This window comes from Athene noctua, chromosome 1 (assembly GCF_965140245.1).
Source record: "Athene noctua chromosome 1, bAthNoc1.hap1.1, whole genome shotgun sequence".
Taxonomy (NCBI): domain Eukaryota; kingdom Metazoa; phylum Chordata; class Aves; order Strigiformes; family Strigidae; genus Athene; species Athene noctua.
In genome coordinates, this window is record NC_134037.1 from 80,764,023 (window position 1) to 80,786,686 (window position 22,664).

At 40.5% G+C, this 22,664-nt stretch overlaps 1 protein-coding gene across 1 annotated transcript in view; it reads left to right on the forward strand.

Moving 5' to 3' along the window:
- The first annotated feature begins 4,219 nt into the window (after positions 1-4,219).
- Positions 4,220-22,664, forward strand: part of KIF25 (kinesin family member 25) — a 44,852-nt gene continuing 26,407 nt past the window's right edge. Inside the window, 8 exon segments of the mRNA XM_074925006.1 lie at positions 4,220-4,273; positions 4,276-4,404; positions 5,229-5,294; positions 10,838-10,954; positions 12,481-12,619; positions 16,956-17,059; positions 18,221-18,309; positions 19,835-19,877. Coding sequence (XP_074781107.1) covers positions 4,220-4,273; positions 4,276-4,404; positions 5,229-5,294; positions 10,838-10,954; positions 12,481-12,619; positions 16,956-17,059; positions 18,221-18,309; positions 19,835-19,877 — 741 coding nt within the window.

The window sequence follows — 22,664 nt, forward strand, 5'->3', positions numbered from 1 at the left end:
TTAGAATGAGAGATATATGTATAAAGGCAGGTAAGGAGCCAGAGAACCACAGAAAGCCAGAAGTGCTGTTCAATGTATTGCAAGGAAATGACTGCCTGGACCTCAAGGCATGGCTGGGAGGAATCTTTTATCCATGTTTTGAGTCTGTAGCTTTTGACTGTGAGAACAGCCTAAAGAAGAAGAACTTTTAATTTTGAATATAGAATGTGTAGTCTAGAAGAAAAATGAAACAGTCCATTGTCCTTCTGTGTGGTAGTCCCTCAGTCTAAGCAAGAGTAAAGAACTGGTACAAGCAAAAATTTATTTATTTGGTGAGATTATAGTTGTTGCAGCTGTGAACTGTGTCATAGAATCATCTGTTTCCAGACTAAAGTGGTCCAGGGGTTGTGGGGGAGGAACTGTATGATACGTAACAAGGGTGATGCATTTTCAGCGGGAGGACGAGTTTTGAGCTATGCCTTGCACAAGTTTGCAGAGTGAGCATGCTAGCACAATGCAGCTGAACAGTGCAGCATCTGCCTTGCTTTAGGGACATGAGCTGTCATCCTCAGTAGCACACTTTTTGATACTGTGATTCATCATGACCCTCATGGTGATAACTTTGAAATTAGATTTGCATATACAACAAGGTCTGCTGCTCCCATCAAATACTCTAATTATTTTAAACCTCTGTCAAATTCTCCCTTCTGCATCTATCATCCATATACACTGCTTTTCAACTGCTCTTACCTACTGTTTGTACTATAGTCTTGCTGGTAATTGAGGAAAAGGTGGGGAAATGAAGAAATTGACAAAGTCCATAGTATACGTCCTGTTCCCTGAAATAATAAATTATATACTTGATCATACAGATTGTTGTTTGTAGGTCAAGCAATGAGTACACAAGCAGCAGACTAAAGACAACCGTTCAATTGGATAACATGAGAAATCAACAAATACAGCAGTGGTAAAAAATGAGCCTCACCGAGAATAGTCTTAAAACACACATAGTAACTCCTGTATTGGATAATTGAAATGGGAAAACATTTGCCTCTTCCTCCTGTTTTGTCAGATGATACTGCTGTCTCAAATGGCCACTTAGTGGCTGTGTGGCCCAGAAGGCAAAGCCTCACAGATTAAAAATTCTGAGTCAGACAACTTCTTTCCCAGCTGTAATGGCAGGTAAACTCCTTAAGGAGATCAAAGTGCAATACGCCTGCTCAGAGAATCTCAGTTTATTCTTAGTAACAGATGGATGTTCAGAAGTGACCTACAGTTACCGAAGCAAATGTCTTGCTAAAAATGTGGAATGAATTATTTATTCACTGAATAATGTTTTAGGAGGTTCAAATGGTAGGCTGTGTGCAGTACAGCAGTCTCACATTACTGTCTGCTGAGTGATCTCATGGGCAGTAGAAAATCCAAAGGTGTGCAACAGTGAATCTCCATGTTTGGCACAAGAGGGACAGCATCCTTCTCTCTTGGTGCTTCTTCCAAGTGCATTTCTACCCATTTTGTTTCTCATTAGTGCACTTCAGAATGCCGTAACAAACAACTGGTATCAGAATAGTGAAGCTGGGATGTCATTACTCATGATGGTTCCACTACTGGGCTTAACATGAAACACTTAAGAACTATTCATGGCAATGCTTACTTAGTATCTTAAGATTTATAATCCACTCTAGTATTTCATTGATGCTAAAATTAATACAGTAAAATGGGCAATTTCATTAAATTTCTGGCCCTCCAGTTCCCCAGCAGGGTCTAAAGGCAGGGCTCTCCATTTGCAGGGGGAAGACAGAATCAAGTTGGTATAAGTTTGGGTTAAAACCCAAGATTCTTTAAAGCAGCAAATCAGTATAGAAAGGTGTACTGGGACACAGCCTCACAGCATTTCCAGAAGATAGCTGGATTTTATGTTTATTTCTTGCCTAGATCACACTGACGGGACTGTCTTGTTCCCTGCACATCAAGCCAATTCTCCTGAGCTTTAGAAATAGAAGGAAGATCCCAAACAAGAATTGCTGCTGTTATGGTGAGTCACACATCATATTGTGATGATTATTTTTTTTTTTTAATATAGATGGGACTGAGTTTTCAGTACTACCCAACTTTCAGGTGTGCATAGAGAAATGACTAAAAAGTAGTTTGGGGATGCTCAGTTTTAGGTTACTAGTTCAAAGTCAGAGTGATAGTAAATTGTCTTCTCTGTTACAGCCTACAGAAACAAGATTCTTATTCATAGTGGGTAAAAACCCACAGTAGGGGAGAGATCAACAATTATGCTTCAGAAATTATATTTGAGATGAAGCTGAGTTTCATTGGAAAATAACATTGTTCTGACTTGATTGCTGCTGCAGGATAAGCATTACATATAAAAATCACAGCTCGGTGTCAAGAACTGAGTCTCACCACCCCAAGCTACTAAACTATTCTCCCCAAAATAGCTGATGTTGATAAAATCCTGTCTGCCTTACTTTGTGCCACCATCTCCTAACATCTACAGTATTGCAGTACTTTGGAACTCTCTTTTTAGACTAAATCTATTTGTCAGATTTCATTTTTCCACCAATGCAGAATTAGTTGCAAGGACGAACTGCTGAGAGACTTTCAGTCAGTTTGTGGGGTTTTTTTTAAAGCTGAGGGTACAGTTTATGGGAGGAAGTTGCAGTATCACAGAAGACAGTCGATAGAGTGGCCCAGGGATGTTTGTTTTGGTCTGTGAGAGAGGGCCTGCATCTGGGTTCCTCTGGGAAAGATTGCTATCCCTTTTGTGCCAATTGTGGCAAGATTTACTGCTGTATGCCTTTGGATTTTCAACTGCCCATATGAGAGCATGTTTGCCATGTTCAGTAGACAGTAACTTGAGACTGCTGTTTTGCAGAACTGGATTCCTCTGTAATTATGATGTAGGCTTTGGTTTTAAAAAAAAAACCCAACACTGTACTGCAAAAATAGTGTTATTTGCCACTTCTGTCTGGCATACTTTCACATGTAATAGTCAAATGCTATTCCGATTGCTTTCAAGATAACTTTCATCTTTCAGCACAATAGAGCTACAGTAGAGCACTACGTAGCATTAGTAACATGTGTCACATACTGGCCTCAGAAATCTTAGTATGAAACCCCCTGCCAGAGCCCGAATGACAGTTCCTGTCTTAGGCAGCCTCTTAGGACTCCTACACCATCTGGACCTGCAGGCTCTGTCCATGTCCTAAGACTAGCCCTAGCTAGTTCACAGCTTTGTTCACAGCTTGTTGACACTGGCTTTGTTCACAGAGTTACTGGATAGTTGACCTCTAGACTCCATCTAGCCCAGGGTGAAAGCAAGGTCAACTACAGCCAGTTGCCTAGGGCTGTGTCTAGTTGGGTTTTGAGCATCTCCAAGGGTGGAGACTCCACAGCCACTCTGGGCAACCTGTGCCAGTGTCTGACACCCTCACAGTAATAAAAAAAAAAAAAAAAAAAAAAAAAAATCAAGGGTGTTTTTTTTTAGATTTAGAGGAGTTTCTTGTGCCTCTTGTCCTGTCACCGGGCACCACAGAGGAGTCTGGCTCTGTTTTCATACTCTCCTGTCAGGTATTTATACATGCTGGCCCGATCCCCCTCAGCCACCTTTCCTCCAGGCTGAACAATTCCCCCCGCTCCCTCTGTATAACAGATGTTCCCATCCCTTAATCTTCTTTGTGGCCTTTTCAGCCTTAGCCCCTAGCACACATCACCAACTGCTCAGGGGAAATGCTGTAGCCAATACAGGAACTCTAGGCTCTGTCCTCCTTCCGCCCCTTTGTTGTGGGTTTAACAGTTTTTCAAAGCCTGTGCCCTCGGCCCTTGGGAGCTGGTGCTTGGAGGAGAAATCTTTCCACAGCCTTACATCGGCCATGGCCGCTCCAAGCTGCTCCTCTGTCCCTGCGCGGCCCCCTCCTCGCCTCGGACGCAGCAGAGGGAGGGACACCGCCACCCCTACCCCAGGGGTGCTTCACCTGCTCCGTTAAACGCGGGGGGGGGGGGGGGGCAGAGCCACCGCCCCGCTGAGGGCGCTCGCCCTCACACGCCCGAGGGGCATCTCTGTGGCCCCGCCCCATCCCCCCTTCCTGCGCGAGGATTGGTGGGCCTCCCTGCCGCTCAGGGGAGGGGGGCGTGGCTGTCCGGCGCGGCCGCGCTAGCGGTGGGAGGCGGCGCGCGGGCAGCAGCCGAAGCGCTCGCTGGCGGGAAGGGGAAGGAGGCGGGACTTGTCACTATGGCAGCCGGGCGGACGCCCCAGCTGCCCTCCCCACCGGCCGGCTTAAATCCCCGGGGGGCGGGGCCGAGCGAGGCCCGGGTCTGCCTCGGCGCGGGAGCGGGGCAGCGATGCGGCCGCCGAGGGGGCTCGGCCCGGGCTCCGTGTGGGCGCAGCGCCTCCGGCAGCTGGAGCAGCGGTTGCGAGTGAGCCCCGCGCCGCGGCGGCGAGAGGGGCGGGGCGGGCGGTGGGGCGAGGGCCGGCGCGGCCCGGCCCCGCGCCACGGCGGGGCGGGGGAGGGGGGGCACGTGGCGGCGCTGAGGACGGCGGTACGGCCGCCGCGCCCCGCCCCGCCCCTCACCGCCCATCTTTCCCGCCCTTTTCTGATACAAGTCTGTTTCTAGGGTTAACGTTTAGGCGAGAGTCCTAAGTAGAGCCGCCTCTGGGGGCTCGGCAGGCAGCCGGAGGTGGGGGAGAGGCAGCTCCCCCGGGGCTGGGTTGGAAACGGGGTTTCAGGGTGCCATCCGCCCCCCAGCCCCGCCGCCGGGCAGGGCGGGCCCCCAGCGGTGTCGGGGCGCAGCACCTGAGCCGAGCGATTGCCTTGCTGCGACACCGTCGAGCTCGCTGACAGCGCAGCCTAGGAGAGGGAAGTTTGGGTGGTTATTTCTAAATAAATAAAACAGCACTTCTCTAACGACCACAGGTCTGGAAAGTGCCGGGAGAGGGTGGTGTAAAGCAGAAGTGGTTCGAATGTTGTACATACGCATTTCTGCCCAAGCAGGCAAAATGGCAGGATGTATAGGAAATAAAGGAATATTAAGAGTTTATCTTAATGTTTGTGTGCTTGTGGACAGTTTATCTTAATGTTTATGTGCTTGTGCTGAAGAGTTTGGGGGTAGGTAGTCTTTGTTTTCGGAAGGTTGAGAAAGAGAAACATAATAATGAAAACTGTTGTAATGAAATAATATTCATGAGACCCATATTTATTTCATTTTTGCTTTCGTGGTTTTGGGTGGGTTTTCTTCCTTAGACCAAAGAAGAACGAATAGTTGTCCTGGAAACTGAAAATGCAGTTCTTCATCTAAAACTTGCAGAGGTAACTTATTGTTTATTTTTCAAAAATAATTCTTATGATAATAGAAAAGAAAGACACTGAAATCTGTCTTCCTGTTTTCAGGTTTTGTCCTCTTTACCTGTTGGGGAAAACTATGAAGGATTAAGGCTCAGTGTTTCTTTGGGTTTTGTTTTGGTTTTTTCAATTATAAAGGGTAGCAGTAATGATATACTGATTAAGTAACTAGAAGTTGTCATAGAGTTAAATAATTGCATTGGTTTAAATCTATAAAAGTAAACTGAGAGAATGACTCTGCAAGCATTAAATATGGAATGTTGCTCTCTGCTTGCAGAGAAAATGTCTAAAAGACAAGTGTAGATTTTGGAGGCATACTTTTATAGACTTAATTAGGATGACCCTTTAGAAAGGGCTGTTCATAGAGTGCAGGAAAGACATTTCATTATGAGTAGACTTTGTAGAAATGCCCTATTGCATGTCCTCCTAGCCCAGTCAGCATGGGTTTATGAAAGGCAGGTCCTACTGGACAAACCTGATCTCCTACGACAGGGTGACCTGCTTATTGGAAGAGGGAAAGGCTGTGGATGTTAATTACCTTGACTTTAGTAAGGCCTTTGACACCGTTTCCCACAGCATTCTCCTGGTGAAACTGGCTGCTCACGGCTTGGATGGGCACACGCTTTGCTGGGTAAAAAACTGTCTGGATGGCCGGGCCCAAAGAGTTGTGGTGAACGGAGTTAAATCCAGTTGGCGAGTGGTCACAAGTGGTGTCCCCCAGGGCTCGGTTTTGGGGCCACTCCTGTTTAACATCTTTATTGATGATCTAGACGAGGGGATCGAGTGCACCCTCAGTCAGTTTGCAGATGACACCAAGATGGGTGGGAGTGTTGATCTGCTCGAGGGTAGGGAGGCTCTGCAGAGAGACCTGGACAGGCTGGAGCCATGGGCTGAGGCCAACTGGGGGAGTTTCACTCAGGCCAAATGCCGGGGGCTGCCCTTGGGCCACAACAACCCCCAGCAGCACTACAGGCTTGGGGAGGAGTGGCTGGAGAGCTGCCAGTCAGAGAGGGACCTGGGGGTGCTGATTGACAGCCGGCTGAACAGGAGCCAGCAGTGTGCCCAGGGGGCCAAGAAGGCCAATGGCATCCTGGCTTGTGTCAGCAATAGCGTGGCCAGCAGGGACAGGGAAGGGATCTGACTCCTGGACTCGGCACTGGTGAGGCCACCCCTCGATTCCTGTGTTCAGTTTTGGGCCCCTCACTACAAAAAGGACATTGAATGACTCGAGTGTGTCCAGAGAAGGGCAACGAAGCTGGTGCAGGGTCTGGAGCACAGGTCGTACGGGGAGCAGCTGAGGGAACTGGGGGTGTTTAGTCTGGAGAAGAGGAGGCTGAGGGGAGACCTCATCGCCCTCTACAGCTCCCTGAAAGGAGGGTGCAGAGAGCTGGGGATGAGTCTCTTGAACCAGGTAACAAGCGATAGGACAAGAGGGAATGGCCTCAAGTTGTGCCAGGGAAGGTTTAGACTGGATATTAGGAAGCATTTCTTTCCAGAAGGGGTTGTTAGGTGTTGGAATGGGCTGCCCTGGGAGATGGTGGAGTCCCCATCCCTGGAGGTGTTTGAGAGTAGAGTTGACATAGCACTGAGGGATCTGGTGTAGTTGAGAATAGTCAGTGTTAGGTTAATGGTTGGACTGGATGATCTTCAAGGTCTTTTCCAACCTAGATGGTTCTGTGATTCATAGCTCTAGTGTTACACTCATCTAGAACAGGTAAGGTACTGTTGTGGAAGTCAGCTACAGAGCATACAGCAACAACTGGATACCCTCATTTCCTTGTATGCTTCTACAGAAACATATGTTATTTCTAGACCATTATTGAAACAAGAAGCAGCCTGTGTTAATGTTTAGAGTCTTCAAAGTAGGATTTCAGAGATTTAGAGAATTCTGAGTATCGATCTACACTGCTAGAGCAGAGCCAGCTGTGAGTATTAGTTGTGATACAGACTGTTGGCCAAGAGTTTCTAATCTGGGCTGAAACATTAAATGGTTGGGTGACCTCAGGAAAGCCATTTGCCCTCTCTGTGGGTTTGTTAACACTTGTGGATAAAAGTGGGTTTAACATTTTTCAAAGACTGACTGGGAGCGGATTGTACATCTGAAAAGAGTTTTGCTAGGTATACAGAAGAATACTGTAATTTAGTCAGAGTAAATGTTTCAGTTGGTTTTGTTCTGCTTTATAATATTTACCAAAACCCTTAAGTATTTCAGCTGATTTTTTTTTTCACTCTTACAAGCACAAGAAATAAATTATTCTAGTCAGTAAGATGTATCAGATGCGGGAAGAAGTTATCTGAGTATTAGATAATGAAGCTTTGTTCTCCAAATACACACTGTTTCAGTTTATTGCAAAATGTGCTGGAAGATACAAACTCCTACAGACACAATCAGGAGCCGTGGCAGTGTCACCACCCTTCGTCAGAAAAAAACATAGAATGATTTGTGGAAATACTTTGCAATTAACCTTGCACTGATGTTTCTATTCAGGTGGTAATTTAAATATACTTAAAAGACTTTTGCTTCTCCTTGGTTAATTTGTCCCAGCAATCTGAAAACATGAGCTAAACTGTCATCTATGTAACAGTTTTACCTTAATTGAAGAATCTCTATTAAGAAGAGTATTAATTTTAATTAGGTGAATTTAAGGTTCTGCAATGTTGCACCAAATCTCCCAATATTTCACCAGCATATCTGGTGAAAAAAGCTACTGCCCTCAGCTATCAGCTACTGATCCTTCAGATCTCCTGGTGGAGCTGCCAGAATGATTGAGCTGTAACAAGTTCACTCACACTGACCAGGGTCAACAGAGGTCTCATTCTTAACTCGTAAAAGTTAATTGGATTCGTTTTGGCTGACGTGAATTAGGGAGCTTTGGAGACTAATTTAGGAGAATAGCTCAAAATTAGGATTTACAGTGTAAATGTTTGTCTATAGGTTGCATAAGTCTAATAAAAATGTTTTCTCTTGCTATAGACCTTCCCTTGCTTATATCCTTATATCACTAATATTAGCACTTCCACTGTCTGTGTACCCCCGTATGTTATTATTCTAGCAGCATATTGTAAGGGTTGTTATTGAACGTAAGAAGTCAGATTCTTTCTCTGTAGGCTGGCTTTTGCCTATTTGGAAATGTGTCTCTATTTGCACGCCCCTTGCTTTTGTTAGCAGTCCTTGAGGTCCTGATCCTGCAGCCTTCTCTACATAAAGCCAAGTCTGTCAGAATGGATCCAATTGCAGAACAGAGATTTCACTTTGGAGAATGCCACTGAGTAGTTCAGTTTCACTTCTGTTTATTATAAAGCTGATTATAAAAATTTTATAGTCTGGGGTTTTTTTTGCTTCTTCTGCATGAGCACAGATTTGCAAGTTCTGGCCTGCGAACAACTCTGATGAATGCTAAAACTATTTTAATGGAGGAAACCTCAAAACCAAGTCATCATTTGCAATAAAGATAAACTTGATAGTGGAAGTGATGAGAGTTAACTGCAATGACAGTAGAATCGACCATTCCACTTCTGCTGTTCATGTTGAGAAAAATGGGGGGTCAAGGGCAACCTGTGCAGATGACAGAAGATGTATTAGATGATAAAAGCAGGCTTTGACTAGCTTAAGCTTATTTAACAATAAGTTTTGAATACTGCAATTGCTTATATATATGCTTTCCACATATGATTAGAGGCACTAATCCTGGTGCACTGTTTGTATGCATTTTTGTCAAGCATGTTTGTAAATACTGCATCTGAGTAACGAGTCTCGAAAATCCTCTGAGCAAAAGAACATTGTATAGAATCAGTCTCAATTTGTGGGACCTTAAAGCCTGTAACAAAACTGAGAGGGTTTTTTAAATAATCTCTTCCTGCTCTTTCTTTTCCATGCAAGAACTTTTTATATATAAATTCTAAGGGATTGTATAGTTGTTCAGGACCTACGGTTGCATTTGTAAATAGAAGACGCATGATTTGTGAAGGTGAAAAAGCCACGTGAAAAGGTTTGTTTAGAAAAGTAAAGTACTTTTCTTGGAAAATATAATCTTTCTTTATTCTAACAGTTCCAGGACACTGTATTGTTGTTTTTGCAAGAGGTTATCCGTAGTTAAACTGCAATTAAATGTTTCCTTTTTACCTATCATTATCAGATGATTGGAATTAAATCAAACCTATTATCTGAATAAATTTAGCTCATAACATCATACTCTTCTATGTTTTGTTAATTTAAATAACAGGGAAATGCAGTCACAGAATTTATGGCCTGAATAAAGTAGGAAATAAGTCTGTGCCAGAGACAAATGCATTCCAAAAATTAAAAAAAGAGGCTATTAGTGCTGGTTAAGGAATGATAGATGTCAACAGGTGGTAGGGGAAACTAAATGAAGAAGTTGCAGCTCATTTTAAGTTCCAGGACTGAGTAAACGATGAAAATGTAGCTTTTAATATAATACATATTCTGTCATATTGCCGAATTTCACCAGTACTGTACAGAGATTTCTTCTTTGTGTTCTTGCCTGTAAATATTGAAAGTTGCACTATTTCTATTTTCCTTTTGAATTCAACATCTCAAAAAAAAATTTCCGTAAAAATTCCTTTTTGCGTAGTAGGTAATTTTAGATTATCAGAAAGCATTCTTCTCCGCATCCCTTAAAAATTGCTTTGATCTCTGAAGACCCAGCTTACTGCTGTATTAGTACGGTTTTGTGCCATTGCAACTCTACTGACTGTAACAGAGTTGGTGTTGGCAGGAAGCTGGAGCATCAAACATCAGGTCAGGGGCTGTGTGTGACCAGCTCCTTCAGGACTTGAGCAGTTAACACACGTGTATGTGCGTCCTCGTTCTGTTTCATAACCTTTCAGAAGGCTTTCTGCATTAAATGTAGTTCATAGAATGATAGAATGGTTTGGGTTGGAAGGGACCTCGAAAGCTCATCTAGTCCAGCCTCCCTGCCACAGGCAGGGACATTTTCAACTAGGTCAAGTTTTTCAGAGCCTTGTCCAACCTGACCTTGAACATTTTCAGGGATGGTGCATCTACCACCTCTCTGGGCAACTATTCCCAACTGCAAAACGCTGTTCCAGTGTTTCACCACTCTCATCATTAAAAAATTCTTCCTTATATCTAGTCTAAAAGTTAGCTTAAATGTTATCTAGTTACCAGAAGACACTTAAACCAGCTACGTAACCAGCCCTTTTCCATAAGTGAAGGCACAGTTTAAACCGTTTAGATCCATCTCAAGCATAAGTAAGGGATTTTAGGTACTGCAAAAGCATTTTATTAATATGACGCTGTGGTTTGCCACCCTAAGGAAGTGGAATATTGTGATGTTAGCCAGTTACCCCAAGGTGCTTCACGTGACTCAGAAAAATGTAAAAGCAAAGAAAACATGTATTTACAACATCACACGTAATCAGATAGTTGAGTCACAAATGTTTACAGGGACAAAGGAAATGTAATGCAACAGAAAACAAATTCTTTAAAGTGATTTTTTAGAGATTTTTTTTTTTTCTTTCTTAAACAGTATCAAGGGTTGGCTGGAAGAAGCACTAACGAAGTATTGCAGCTGTACTCTGCTCATGGCCAGCAGCAGAAATTGCAGAGGAGATCTGTTGTAACCCAGCTGCATGGAGCAATAAAGGTAAAGACATTTAGTAATAATGTAGGCATAATCTATGCCCTAAACACAATGCTTATGAAATATAGAAAAACCTGCAAAATGGTCAGATAAGAACCTGATCTATGGCTTTATTTTATTCACAGCACTGCTTGCAGTGAAGTGTAGCAATGCCTGAGTTAGTTTAAAATTTATAGTGGCTTTCCTGAAATAGGCTGCAAAGTCACCTGAGAAGCTGCTAACAGTGGCGGCTCCAGAATTTCATGTATAGGCTGATATCAATATCCAAGCTGACTATTCTTGTAATCAAGACCTAAAAATCCCCTAAAAAACATTAATTGTGATGTACTTTAACCAAACAGGCAGATTCTTTAAAAAAGCATTGGAGAGTTCCATTGATTTGACTGAGAGTTCTGCTCTGGCGGACCTCGCAAGAGGGAGTAGTTTGCTGTATGATCACTCAGGTTGTCTTAAATTTGCGTCAAAGAAACTGGGACTATTCTCCCAGTACCAGTACCATAATATTTTCCTTTGTTGAAGTACTTATTCCTTAAGTTACTCCATAGAATAGTGAGTTACTTTTAGGGACACTAACAAATCTCAGCTTTTCCCAGGACAGCACTCAATGCCTGCATAAAATTACTGTAAAGTATCTTAGGAAAGAAATCTGATTCTTAACAAATGGAAGGATGTTAGCTTAATTGTAGCATAGTTGGACTAGATGATCACTATAGGTCCCTTCCAACTGAACTTTTCTGTTCTAATTACAGTGATTCTGCTCAATAAATTTTGCAGTGGTGTTTTACATTTTAGGTTACCTAGAATGGCAGAACTGCTTGTGATGTAATACCAGTGGACTGAGATGGTTTAATCAATGAGATCAATGGAGATCAATGAATGTTAGGAGAGAGCAAAGCTCTTCAAATAAAAGTCTAGATTAGTGGTAATCTTATAGCTGTAACTTAAAAAAAAACCCCAAACCAACAAAACCACAACAAAAACCCCCCAAACAACTTCTTCCTAGTTACATTCTGTGGCTTTTGATGTAAGAAATGCAGTGATTTTCTCCTTTTAGTTTAGATTACAGTTTTATTATTGAAGCTAGTTGATTAATTCTGGGTCAGTGACACAGTTGGAAAATAAAATGTCGCAGAATATGTGACACTTTGTACTAAGGCTGACTAAAGAAACATCACAGCGCCTCTGTGAGATAAGGGATTGTTAAGTTCAACTTGCAGATGGCTTTGTTTAATGAAATAAGCAAGAGACTCGGTTATATCTGAAACTGTGTTATGGTCAAAGTATGTACCATAAAATGGTAAGGATCCATAAAGTCTGGCTGAAGTCTATAGGAAATGACATTGCTAAATATGTTGCAGAATCCTCTAAACATGCTGAAAGATATACTCCTGAAGACCTCCTTTCATCAAGTAGAGGGTTCTTCCTGACTCTGATATCTCACCAAAATTATTTGTGGTGGTGTTATACTGATTCTTCCTTAACTGCTGGTTTTGTGTCTTTATAATGTATTTCTCTTTCTTGCTGAGAAGAGGCTTAAGGAAGACCTGAAGAGCCTCCGTTCATTTGCTCTTAAGCTTTCAAAAGAATTTCAGCATCAAAGCGAGACTTATCTTTACCAAGTTTTGACAGCAGTCCAAGGGATACAGCTGCAAAATGAAGCAATGCAAAGTAAGGCTCATTGCACTTAGATTTCAAACATGTAACATCAACAATGTCATTGTTAAATGTTGCTAACATTAAAAAGTTGAGTTTGATTTCTGAGAAACGTGTCACTGAACTTGCAGCACTTTTTGTTACACATTAGGTCATCAAGGAGTTCTGAAGCGTTAGAGCACAAATAACTCTACAGAGGTTATGACTGAAAATTTGGATTTAGCTTTTGTGTTGATTGCAGCTGCTATTAGACCGCTGCTGAGTTGCCTCAGCTGTAGTATTTTTTGATCTGAAGTTCTCAGGCTTGTTATTGTGACTATGCTACGAATAGCTGAATAAAGAAGGTTGCTTTAGCTGAAATTTGTCTGCTTTTGACTGTACCCAAAAAGGACTCAGGTGGTTTCAGAGATTTCTGAAAATACTGTCTGGTATTAGGACAGACTGGATTTTTAATGTTTCTGTGTCTTCTGGGAGAAAACTTTACTCCCAAATCAAAACCAGTTCCACTTGCTAGACTGTAGGTAATAGCACCACATGAACTACTGTTTCGGAGTTCAGGACCTCCCTTGTTCATGTGTATATAGAAAGCAGACCCTGCAGTGCATTGACACTCTGCCCTCATCACTGAGGGCGTAGTGCATTGGTCCTATGCCTGGATCTCTTGGCATGGCTCTCTGCACCTGCTTTCAATATCCTTGATTCTGGTGGAGCCCCTACCAGGCCTGAGAAGCACATGACACGAATGGGGCTTATGCTGTTTGAAGCTTAGCAGCCTGGTGAACTAATAAAATGTACACAAATTTATAATCAGACCTCCTGGGTGATGCTCTGATATCCATGTGTTGCCATTTAAAAAGGCACGGTTTTCTCCTGCTTTACTTTTTGGTTGAAATATTTAATTTTGGGACCGATTTGATTCTGATGGGACTGCTCATGTCAATAGCAACAAATGGCATTCTCAGTGATTGTAAAACTTGTTCCTATATGTAATGTACTAAGCTATGATTAAAATTGATTTGATTACTGTATTATCCATATAGAGAAAAAGTTTAATCAAGTTGTCTTTAAAACAGAAAAAAGACCCAAGTGGAAAATCAACCCTAAATAAAGGTGAATGTTTCTCTTATTGAAGCAGGGAGCTGAACAAACAGATAGGGTTTGGATTTGGCACTTGAGCTGTTGTGGTGTAAATAAATAGTAAGTATTCCTTCTGAGGCCTTGCGAATTCCTGTTGACTGTTCTTAGTTTGCGCTTCATGGTGCATTGTTCTATGAAATCATAATCAAGAGAGGCTTCCTTGCCCACAACAAAGTAAGTGTGTTGGTACTTAGATGGATGATTTACACTTTTAGTCTGGCCGTTTTTCAGCTCCTCTGTCAAATGTTTTAGATGCACATTCTGTTGTTAACCTTAAATATGACAGTCGGAATTGCCATCCTTAAACTACATGTAATCTTTTGCAAACAGAAAGTCCGATTTATGTATTCTGGAAACAATGTGTGTTATCGCTTTAATTCTAAAACAAATTGAAAATGAGGGAGATAATTACAGGAGGAAACATTCAAGTAGGTTAATTTCAAGGCTGTAGTTGACACACAGCAAACTATAAAACTTTCCTGTAATAACCTAGTAGTCCCTTGCCTATAAATATTTATTCACAGTCTGAAAACCAGGCTATTGCCATCTTTACTGCTGAAATTTAGATAGTAGCAATTCCTGAGAGAGAGAAGTGCTCATTATTCTTTTGTTATAGGTATGTTTCCCTCATAAACAAAGCTGCTATCACTTTAGCAAAAAGTACTGGCCACCTGACTGCAAATGATACTGCTGAAGCAGATGCAGTCATTCAGCAGATTTCTGGAAGGGTAGGAATACTTAAAGATTACTTTTTAGATTGCTTCACCATGCAGGTATTACAAAAAAAGAGGAAATAACAGTATCTGTGCATACAGAACTTATTTTCAGAACGGGGAAACCACTGTTCTCACTGCTTGGCAAAGTGGTGGGTACTAAGGAGCAAAGTCTGTCCAAATCTATGTGTGATAGGTGCTGCAGGTTACTGACATATTTTGTGAAAGCTGCTGCAGCCTGGTGACTTAGCTGTCCTTTATGATTCCAGAATGCTTTCTCTCTAGGGTGGAGAATCCCAGGGAACTATGGGGATGGCTGTACATCCATATCTGAGCTAGGCCGTGGCTGTCCTAGGTTATGCTGCTCCTGTTGTTCACATCCCCATCATGGACCTTTCTGTTGTGCTGGCATAACTGTTGTGTTGATGACAATCAAAGCAGATCAGGGAGCTGCAAGAAGGATTGCTTTTAGACCTCCACGTGACGGTGGAAGCAGTTGTGCAAGCACAGAGAGGGTCTGGTGCAGCACTGCATAGGAGGGAATGAAAAGCCCCTTAGCCAGGACTGTCAATTAAAGAAACATTACAATCCTGAACATGTTTGCAAGCCATCACTCTTCTACAACTGTTAGTCTGATTATCGATGGTTTAAAATGTAACTTCTGAATAGCTGGTGCCAAGCAGCAAACTAGGAAAATGTTAAATAAGTGTTTCTATAGCTCCACTTTCAGAAAAATTAAAAGTTCAGAAATAATTTACGCATTAGGAAACTTGCTTGTAGAGTTCTAGTCAAGAAGTTTTTCTGTGCGGCGCGTAAAGCTTTACAGAAGACAGACATTAAAACTGATGGCTCACTCTTACATATAGCAAAATGTCACCTGCTAAATGCAACAATTTGACATTTTCTGCAGATTGCAGTTCTTCACCTGTCTGCTCAAAAGCTCTGGTGTCAAATTAGGAAGCCCCAAGGTTGATTTCTGTTTTCACAGTCATCTTCACCATAGGAGGGCTAGTTACTAAAAAAAAAAAAGAGAGAAATTAGGGTCTAAGTTAACTGAAACTGGATCTATAATGTCTGGTAGGCTTCTCTCAGTCCTCATGAAGAGACCACTTGAATATTAAAACAAACCAGTAATTTATTTCTTTTTCTTTCAACACTGGAAGAATGGAAGAGTACCCTTAGCACCTATTGTGTAACTTTATTGCTTATTCAAGAGTCTTCAAGAAAGTGTGTACACAAATTTATAAATTAAAATACTTATTACGGTGATTACTTAAATAATCAATGGATTCCAAACTCACATTTTGAAAAATACTGTATCATTAGGGACCAGTGAATGTAAGAGTCACTTTTGACCATTTTTTGTAACATATTTGCATGTGATTCTCCAAACCAAGACATACTAGTGTTAGTCCACATACAGGATGCAAGAAAAGGATTTTTCATAGTGAAACTCCTAGACCTTGATTCCCCAACTATTAATATCATGTTTCCCCTCCATGCATTCACTTGTGGAGTGAGGTGGAGGTGAACATAGATATTGCAGAAATAAGATCTGATAAATCTGTAGTATAACCAAATGTCCCTTGAAGTTACCCAGTTTGTGTAACATACGGAGCTTTTTAAGCCTGTTCCTTTCTTTGTAAGGTAGCACATAACTGTGTGGCTGTCCAGCTAACTCAATTCTCAGACTGTGGTTTTGACTGCTTGCTACACTATGTCTTCAAACTGCTCACTAATTGCTGCGGAGATTGATTTCCCACTGGGGTTCCTAAAAGCTTGCTTTTTACACTAGTTTACAGTCACATTATGTGCCTTTTGAACTGTATGTTTTAGGCCTGCACAGTGTTAATGTAATTGGGCTGAGGTAAAACCATTTCTGATGTTAGAAGGCTTTTGTAATGACCCATACTGCTCGTCTCAGTTTTGTGAAGAAGACTCCATGGGGTTCAAAAGATCAGTCCTTTTTATGAATCCCTACCCATGAAGTGAATATACCTATCTTAAAGGGGAACTTTATAACAGTTTTACGGATTAGTAGCACTGTAAATGAGGCTGAGGATAAATGATAGATTGACTTCTTGTAAAGTTAGCTGGCATGAATTTAATAATCTGCAAATATGGCATAAGCATTGCAAGTCACAGCCCCATCCAGAAGCAGGTTGCTTCACGTTTGAGTTTCAGGCTTCACTGACAGATAACGTTACTCTTAACTAAACTGACATGTTTGAACTGCCTTTAAATATCTTGTATTTTTGATTGCTTTTCAAGTTTTCATATGTATACCTGTGGTAATTATCTATAACTTTGCATAGCCATTCCATAGCAAGAAGTATGATGGGATTTTTCAGAGGTGTCTAGTAAATCAGGAACTAACCTTCCTAATTTAAATTTGGTAAAAAATTAAAAAGGTTTCTGCTTGTATTTCATGAGATGCTACTGGAAAATTAGTTTTGTAAAGTCAGAGGATTCAGTTCTTTGAAACAACTTGCTTCTTCCAGTGTTCCAGATAAAAGCTTTAGATCTTCAGCAGTCTCTACAAGAGGTAACAGAGAGATATGAGAAAGAAAAGCAAAAGAGGAGAGCTCTACATAACAGCTTAGTTGTAAGTATCTTTAATGACAGAACACTTCCTTATTTTCTGATGATTATGCCCATAATTTCTTCACCAGTACAACTAATTAATATACTTTTTGTGGGTATATCACTTCCCCCAGCTGTCTATATATGATATATTTTTAGCTGAGGCACATTTATCTTACAGTAAGCCCAAGCCCCTTTTTCTTTTTTTACACAAGTATCTTCCAAATGCACTCCTAGAGCATATTTAACTAAGGAGTATCATCCATTTTGAATAGCAACCAAAACTTGAGTTTATTTATCCTCTTCTCTAAATTTGCAGCTTTTGAAATTGTTTTAGAATTCTTAAAATTAAATTAATTTTTTCATTTTTGTACTTTACTATTCCTCCCCGCCCTCCAAAATGACTAGTTTTGGGTTGCCCGATTCAGGACCTGATTTTTAGAAACACAAACCTCCTTCAGACAAAATTCTTCTAAGTTTTTCTACCTGGGATAATGAAGCTCTTTGTTAAAAAGTACTTACCTTCCAAACTCTGCCTCGTGTTGCAGTTTACTGAAAGGATATTCTCTAAGGCAGTGAGGAGTTAGTGCCAGTGGTCACTAGTCATCCCAGGCAAGCTGTTTTCACTAATATAAAATGAGAACTGATCACCAATAAAAAGAAAGGAAAAACACCAGGTTAGATAAACTGAAGTCTGAAGCAGTCTGCAGAGAAAAATCACTTACTGGCTTTTTAGTTATATGTGAACACAAAGTGGAGAGGAAAAAGTACAAAATGTTTTATATTCCACATCTTCCTCAGGGCTGGTGGAAGAGAAATGGAGTGTGTAATCTTGTCTGTTGAGTTAATATATGTGTCTGAAGAAGCTCAAGGAAAGAGGAAGGAAACTGAAGAGGGGAAAACAGCTCAGATTGAAAACCTTCTTTTTTTCCCATATAGACTGGAGAGGGCTACACCAGTCCAGCACCAGAGAGCGCTCTGAAAAGTGCATACTTCCTCAAGTACTTTCTCCTAAATTCTCAAGGCAAATGATATTGATACTGTTTTTCTCTCCATAGAATCTAAGACCGTGATGTTGTAAACACCTGCTTTCTTAAACACATTAATGTCTGCTTCATAAATTCCAGTGTGTTTGTCCTCTCCAGTTCTCTGTGTTAAATACATCTTAATATTCTAACCGTAGGAACTGAGAGGAAATATCAGAGTCCACTGCAGGATCCGACCATTACTACCTTTTGATAATGCTGCTGGACATTCGATATCACAAGATGGGTAATTTGTTTTGCCTGTGTTAGATCTTAGCTGACTCATAAGTAATACACAGAGAAAACAATAGTTATGTGTATGTGAGAAAAACTGTGTTCTTGACCTTTTTTTTTTCTGTTTTTATGTGTGTGGGGAGACAGTGGTCTCAAAAAGTGGTTACTGTTTCGTTTTCCTTCTCCTGCTAAAATGGCTTTAGCCAATTTCATCCCGTTTTCTAAAAGTATGTCCACCTGAATAGAAAGCCATAGGTGTTCTGTCAGGATTATCCCTGGCTTGGCAGAAATAACACAGTTGCAATCAGTTTAGAGTATATTCACTATCCTATACAAATTCTAGGATACAGTAACGTCGTAACTGTCGGCAGTCGTGGGTAGAGAAACACATTCAGCATTCCATTTGTTTTGTTATGCTGTAGAACGATCTGCTGTCAGCACAAACACTGGTAATTCTATTTCAGTATAATTTGGCTCTGCATCCCTAATTTCTAATATACTTACTGTAACTGAAGTGTCAAAACATTCCAAGATCCAAAAGGAAAAGAGGGATTAGATGCAAGTCCATGCTATAACAAGCTGAATTTTCTGTAGATGACTAACACAAAAGAAGGTAGGAGTTGAAACATACACAAAGAAGGAAAGAAGGGGAAAACTAAGTGGGTGGCTAGAAACCAGTAACATCATTTGCCTATCACTAAATAACTGATTTGGGGCTTTATTTTACTTTTACTGACTGGTAATTCTGAAAGAGTACATTCGGTGTTTAATGTTTATTAATTTTTGGCAAATCTTAAAAAAAAAATACAGAATTGTTTTAATTAAAACAACATCAAAAATAGCAGACAAGAAATTTCAAGGAGCTTGAAGGGGAAACTTGCATTAACCTCTGCTTGATATACCTGGGAAGGAACCCACTCACTGGTTTTGTTGCTATATGGAATAGTGCACTCAGGTGCTGAACTGCAGTGTAAAACAGGATGGGCTGGGCCAAACAAACAATCGTTAAGACTTACATTTCTTAACATATCAAAAAGTAATTTAAATAATACTTAGTTGTAAAACTAAGGACTGATTCTCAAAACGCTTACACACATGAATGAATTTATATACCTCAGCAATCCCAGTCAGTTTTTCAACTAGTAATGGATGCAACATCAGGGACAAATACCTAAAAAGAGGGTGTTTTTCACTTTAATGTTCTAAAGTGAAAGCCTCTTGTTACAAGCTCACATTACAATCTCAAACTAATAGAATGGTTTGCATGTGAATTAGTCTTAACTGGGTTTGTTCTAAATTTATTTTTTAAGCAGATTATTTTGCTTGATTGCACCTTAATTTGTTTTTTATTAACAATTACTTATGGTGTTAGTATGTACATGGTGTACAATAAAATAGCAATTCTGAAAGGTACTCTTCAGACAGTGCATAGTTCACAGACATTTTGAGCATTGACTTTCCTGAGCTAAATGGAACATTTACTGTTTGAAAGACACCTTTCTTTTTTCTCCATGGCTTTTTTTTTTTCTTCCTTACAGGCAAAGAAACTTTTCAGAAAAAGTGGTGTATGCAGCTGATGATGTGAGTATTTGATGGTGACATTCAAAAGTATGTTCACAGATACTAGGAAGGAGAAACAAGAGGGGCATGTGAATGTGTTTTTTTTAAAAAATGAGGTACTTTCTTGTCAGTCGGTGCCCAGCTTTGATCACCCATGGGTGCAACAGCAGGTGATTTGTGCTGTTTTCATCCTGACTCTTTGTAGTAGTAATAGCTTGGAGCTTCTGTTGATGCAGTCATCCATAAACCGGAGGTTGTGTGTTTGCAGTAGTCAAACTGTTGCAGACTTCCTGCAGTCACTTCCTTTGAGTATTTACTGTAACTCTTTCTAAAATTATGTCAGCCCTTTCTTCATTTTGTTATTGCAACACAACTAATGCATTAGGAGAGCAATATGATATCCCATGAACCACAACAGTCTATGTGGTACTTCAGTCAAGCATGTTAGTGTCCTGGCTTAGAGCCATCAGAGGAAGGCGAATGAGCCTTGAGGTTGCAAATCCAGATGACATTCCAGCATTAAATGAGGCCATTTACCAAGATATAAAATTTTAAAAGGCACAGTAGTGTGAGCTAAGGTCAAAGTATTAACTTGGGTGTTAATTTTCTTAGCTGCCATAGTTCTTAGTTGGCTGCTTACTGTTACTTACATGGTGATTAGCCAAATTCTCTTCTATAGTATAGCGCTTAAAATACTGCTGAAGTGACCTACAGTATGTTATGCATTTAAATCTCCTGAATTAATGCTTCATTAGGCAGATCTCAGTTGCATAAAGTGGATACTTGGAGAGAGACATATATATATATATATATATATATATATATATATATATGCAATTAGGAAACTAATGGAGCACATGAAAAGCCAGCCAAGGGATAGTAAATATGTCAGGAGATAAAAACCAGGGATCTGTAATGGTAGACATATAATGTTCTGAATGTCATGACCCATTTATTGTACTGTAAAATGCCGTGGCCATTTCTGACCTGTTAAATTTTATTGCATGAAGATGAAATTAGATAATATTTAGGTTTTGGATTATTTCATAGAGATATCTGATACATCTGTATGTTTACAGGCAAAGCAGTGTCTGCTTGCTTGTGCCAATTTATGAGTTTTAATTTGTATGAAACAGTAACCTTCGATACGCTAACCTGTTCTCATGTTTAAAAGTCCTTATGAAATATTCCAGGAAAATGAATGTATGCATGGACTTCATTGTAAAAAGAAATTTGCAAGATACTAACTTCCTGGTTCTGGAAAACACAACACTGACTTCAAATGTTTTATTGGTTTGCATTGACATTTATTTGGTTAAAATGCTTTCTGGTTATGATCAAATACCTTAGGTCTTTGTGTTAGTTTCTTAATATGATTTTTTTTTAATGAAAAAAATAAATACTTTCATTTAAAGTATCCAAGTCACAAGGGAGGATAAAAGCCCAACTGACTTTTTACAAAAAGCAGCCAATTTGGACTAACCTAACAAAAGTAAAGTAGAACAATGGTTATTGCCTGCTTATTTTGCTTTTACCAACTGAAGGTGTTATGCTTGTGGCTAGAATAAATATGCAGTTTTCAGATAAAATTATGGGGCTTGATTTGTTATTGAGCTTTTAGTTGAAACATAGTCAAAGCTCATATTTCTGGAAACAACCATTTTCCAGGCACATATTTATGATATAAAGGAAATTTTAGATAAAGGTGAAGGAAGACTGTGATAGAGGTGATGAGTTTATTAGTTTTGCTTTTTAGATCATGGCTGGCTGTCCAGATTTTTCCCTGTAAATACTTTATATGTGTAACATAATGAGGCAGTTATCTGCCATGATCATTTAGAGCTAATGTGCATTAGAAAGCAGAGCTGCATTTGAGAACCAGTGTCACAACGCAGTCCAGCATGCATATCAGAAACTATAGTTGGATCTTCTAGACAAGCTTTAGCTTGACACTGTTTCTGGGTTGGACTGAAGCTCTAGTAATATGCTGATCTGTCTCATCTATGCTACAACTTTGTCATGTTATAACTAGAATCAGGGAAACATCCGTCTCACAGTGAAAGATCACAACAGGAGTTGCAGTACAAAGTAGCTTTGCTTCTCTTCTGCCAGGAGCTGTGTTGAGAGGTCCTTCAAACCCTTTAGACTGGCAGAACTAACACCTGGACAGAATGGTTGTGTATCTTTTTGTGAGACAGAGACTACACAAATTCCATTTAGTCTTTGAGTTTTTTCTTTTGTTTATTTCGAGATTCATATAATTCTTCAAAAGACATATATGATCTTTTCTATAATCTTGCTCGTCTTGTCTAGAGAGTTGTATTTTGATTCTATGTCTAAAAAAGGCTTACAATTTTACTGGATGTACATAAGAGTATTTCATTTCAGTTTTTGAGCTACTTTAAGATTTTTGAAGTTTTCTTTTTGCTTTCTCATATATGCCAGCTCCTCAGCATAACAGTAACAACTGTCTGAGCCTTTCTCCTGAACCTTGTTGTGGAGCTTTTTCCTGAAGCAGTGGTGGAGAGTGAGTACACACTACATATCAGGTTGAACAAGTCCACATAGATTAGGACACTGAGCAGTGCTGGTATTGGCACTACCTGAGAAAATGAGTAGATGAATGCTCAGACTCTTCTTGGTGGTGTCAGGACAAGGAGGAATGGATGCAACTTGAAATACAGAAAATTCAGCTTAAAACAGGAGAAGCTGTTGTGAGGGCAGACACTGGAACAGCTTGCCCAGAGAGGGTGTGGACTCTGTCTTTGGAGATACCCACAACCTGACTGAGCACAATCCTGGGCAACC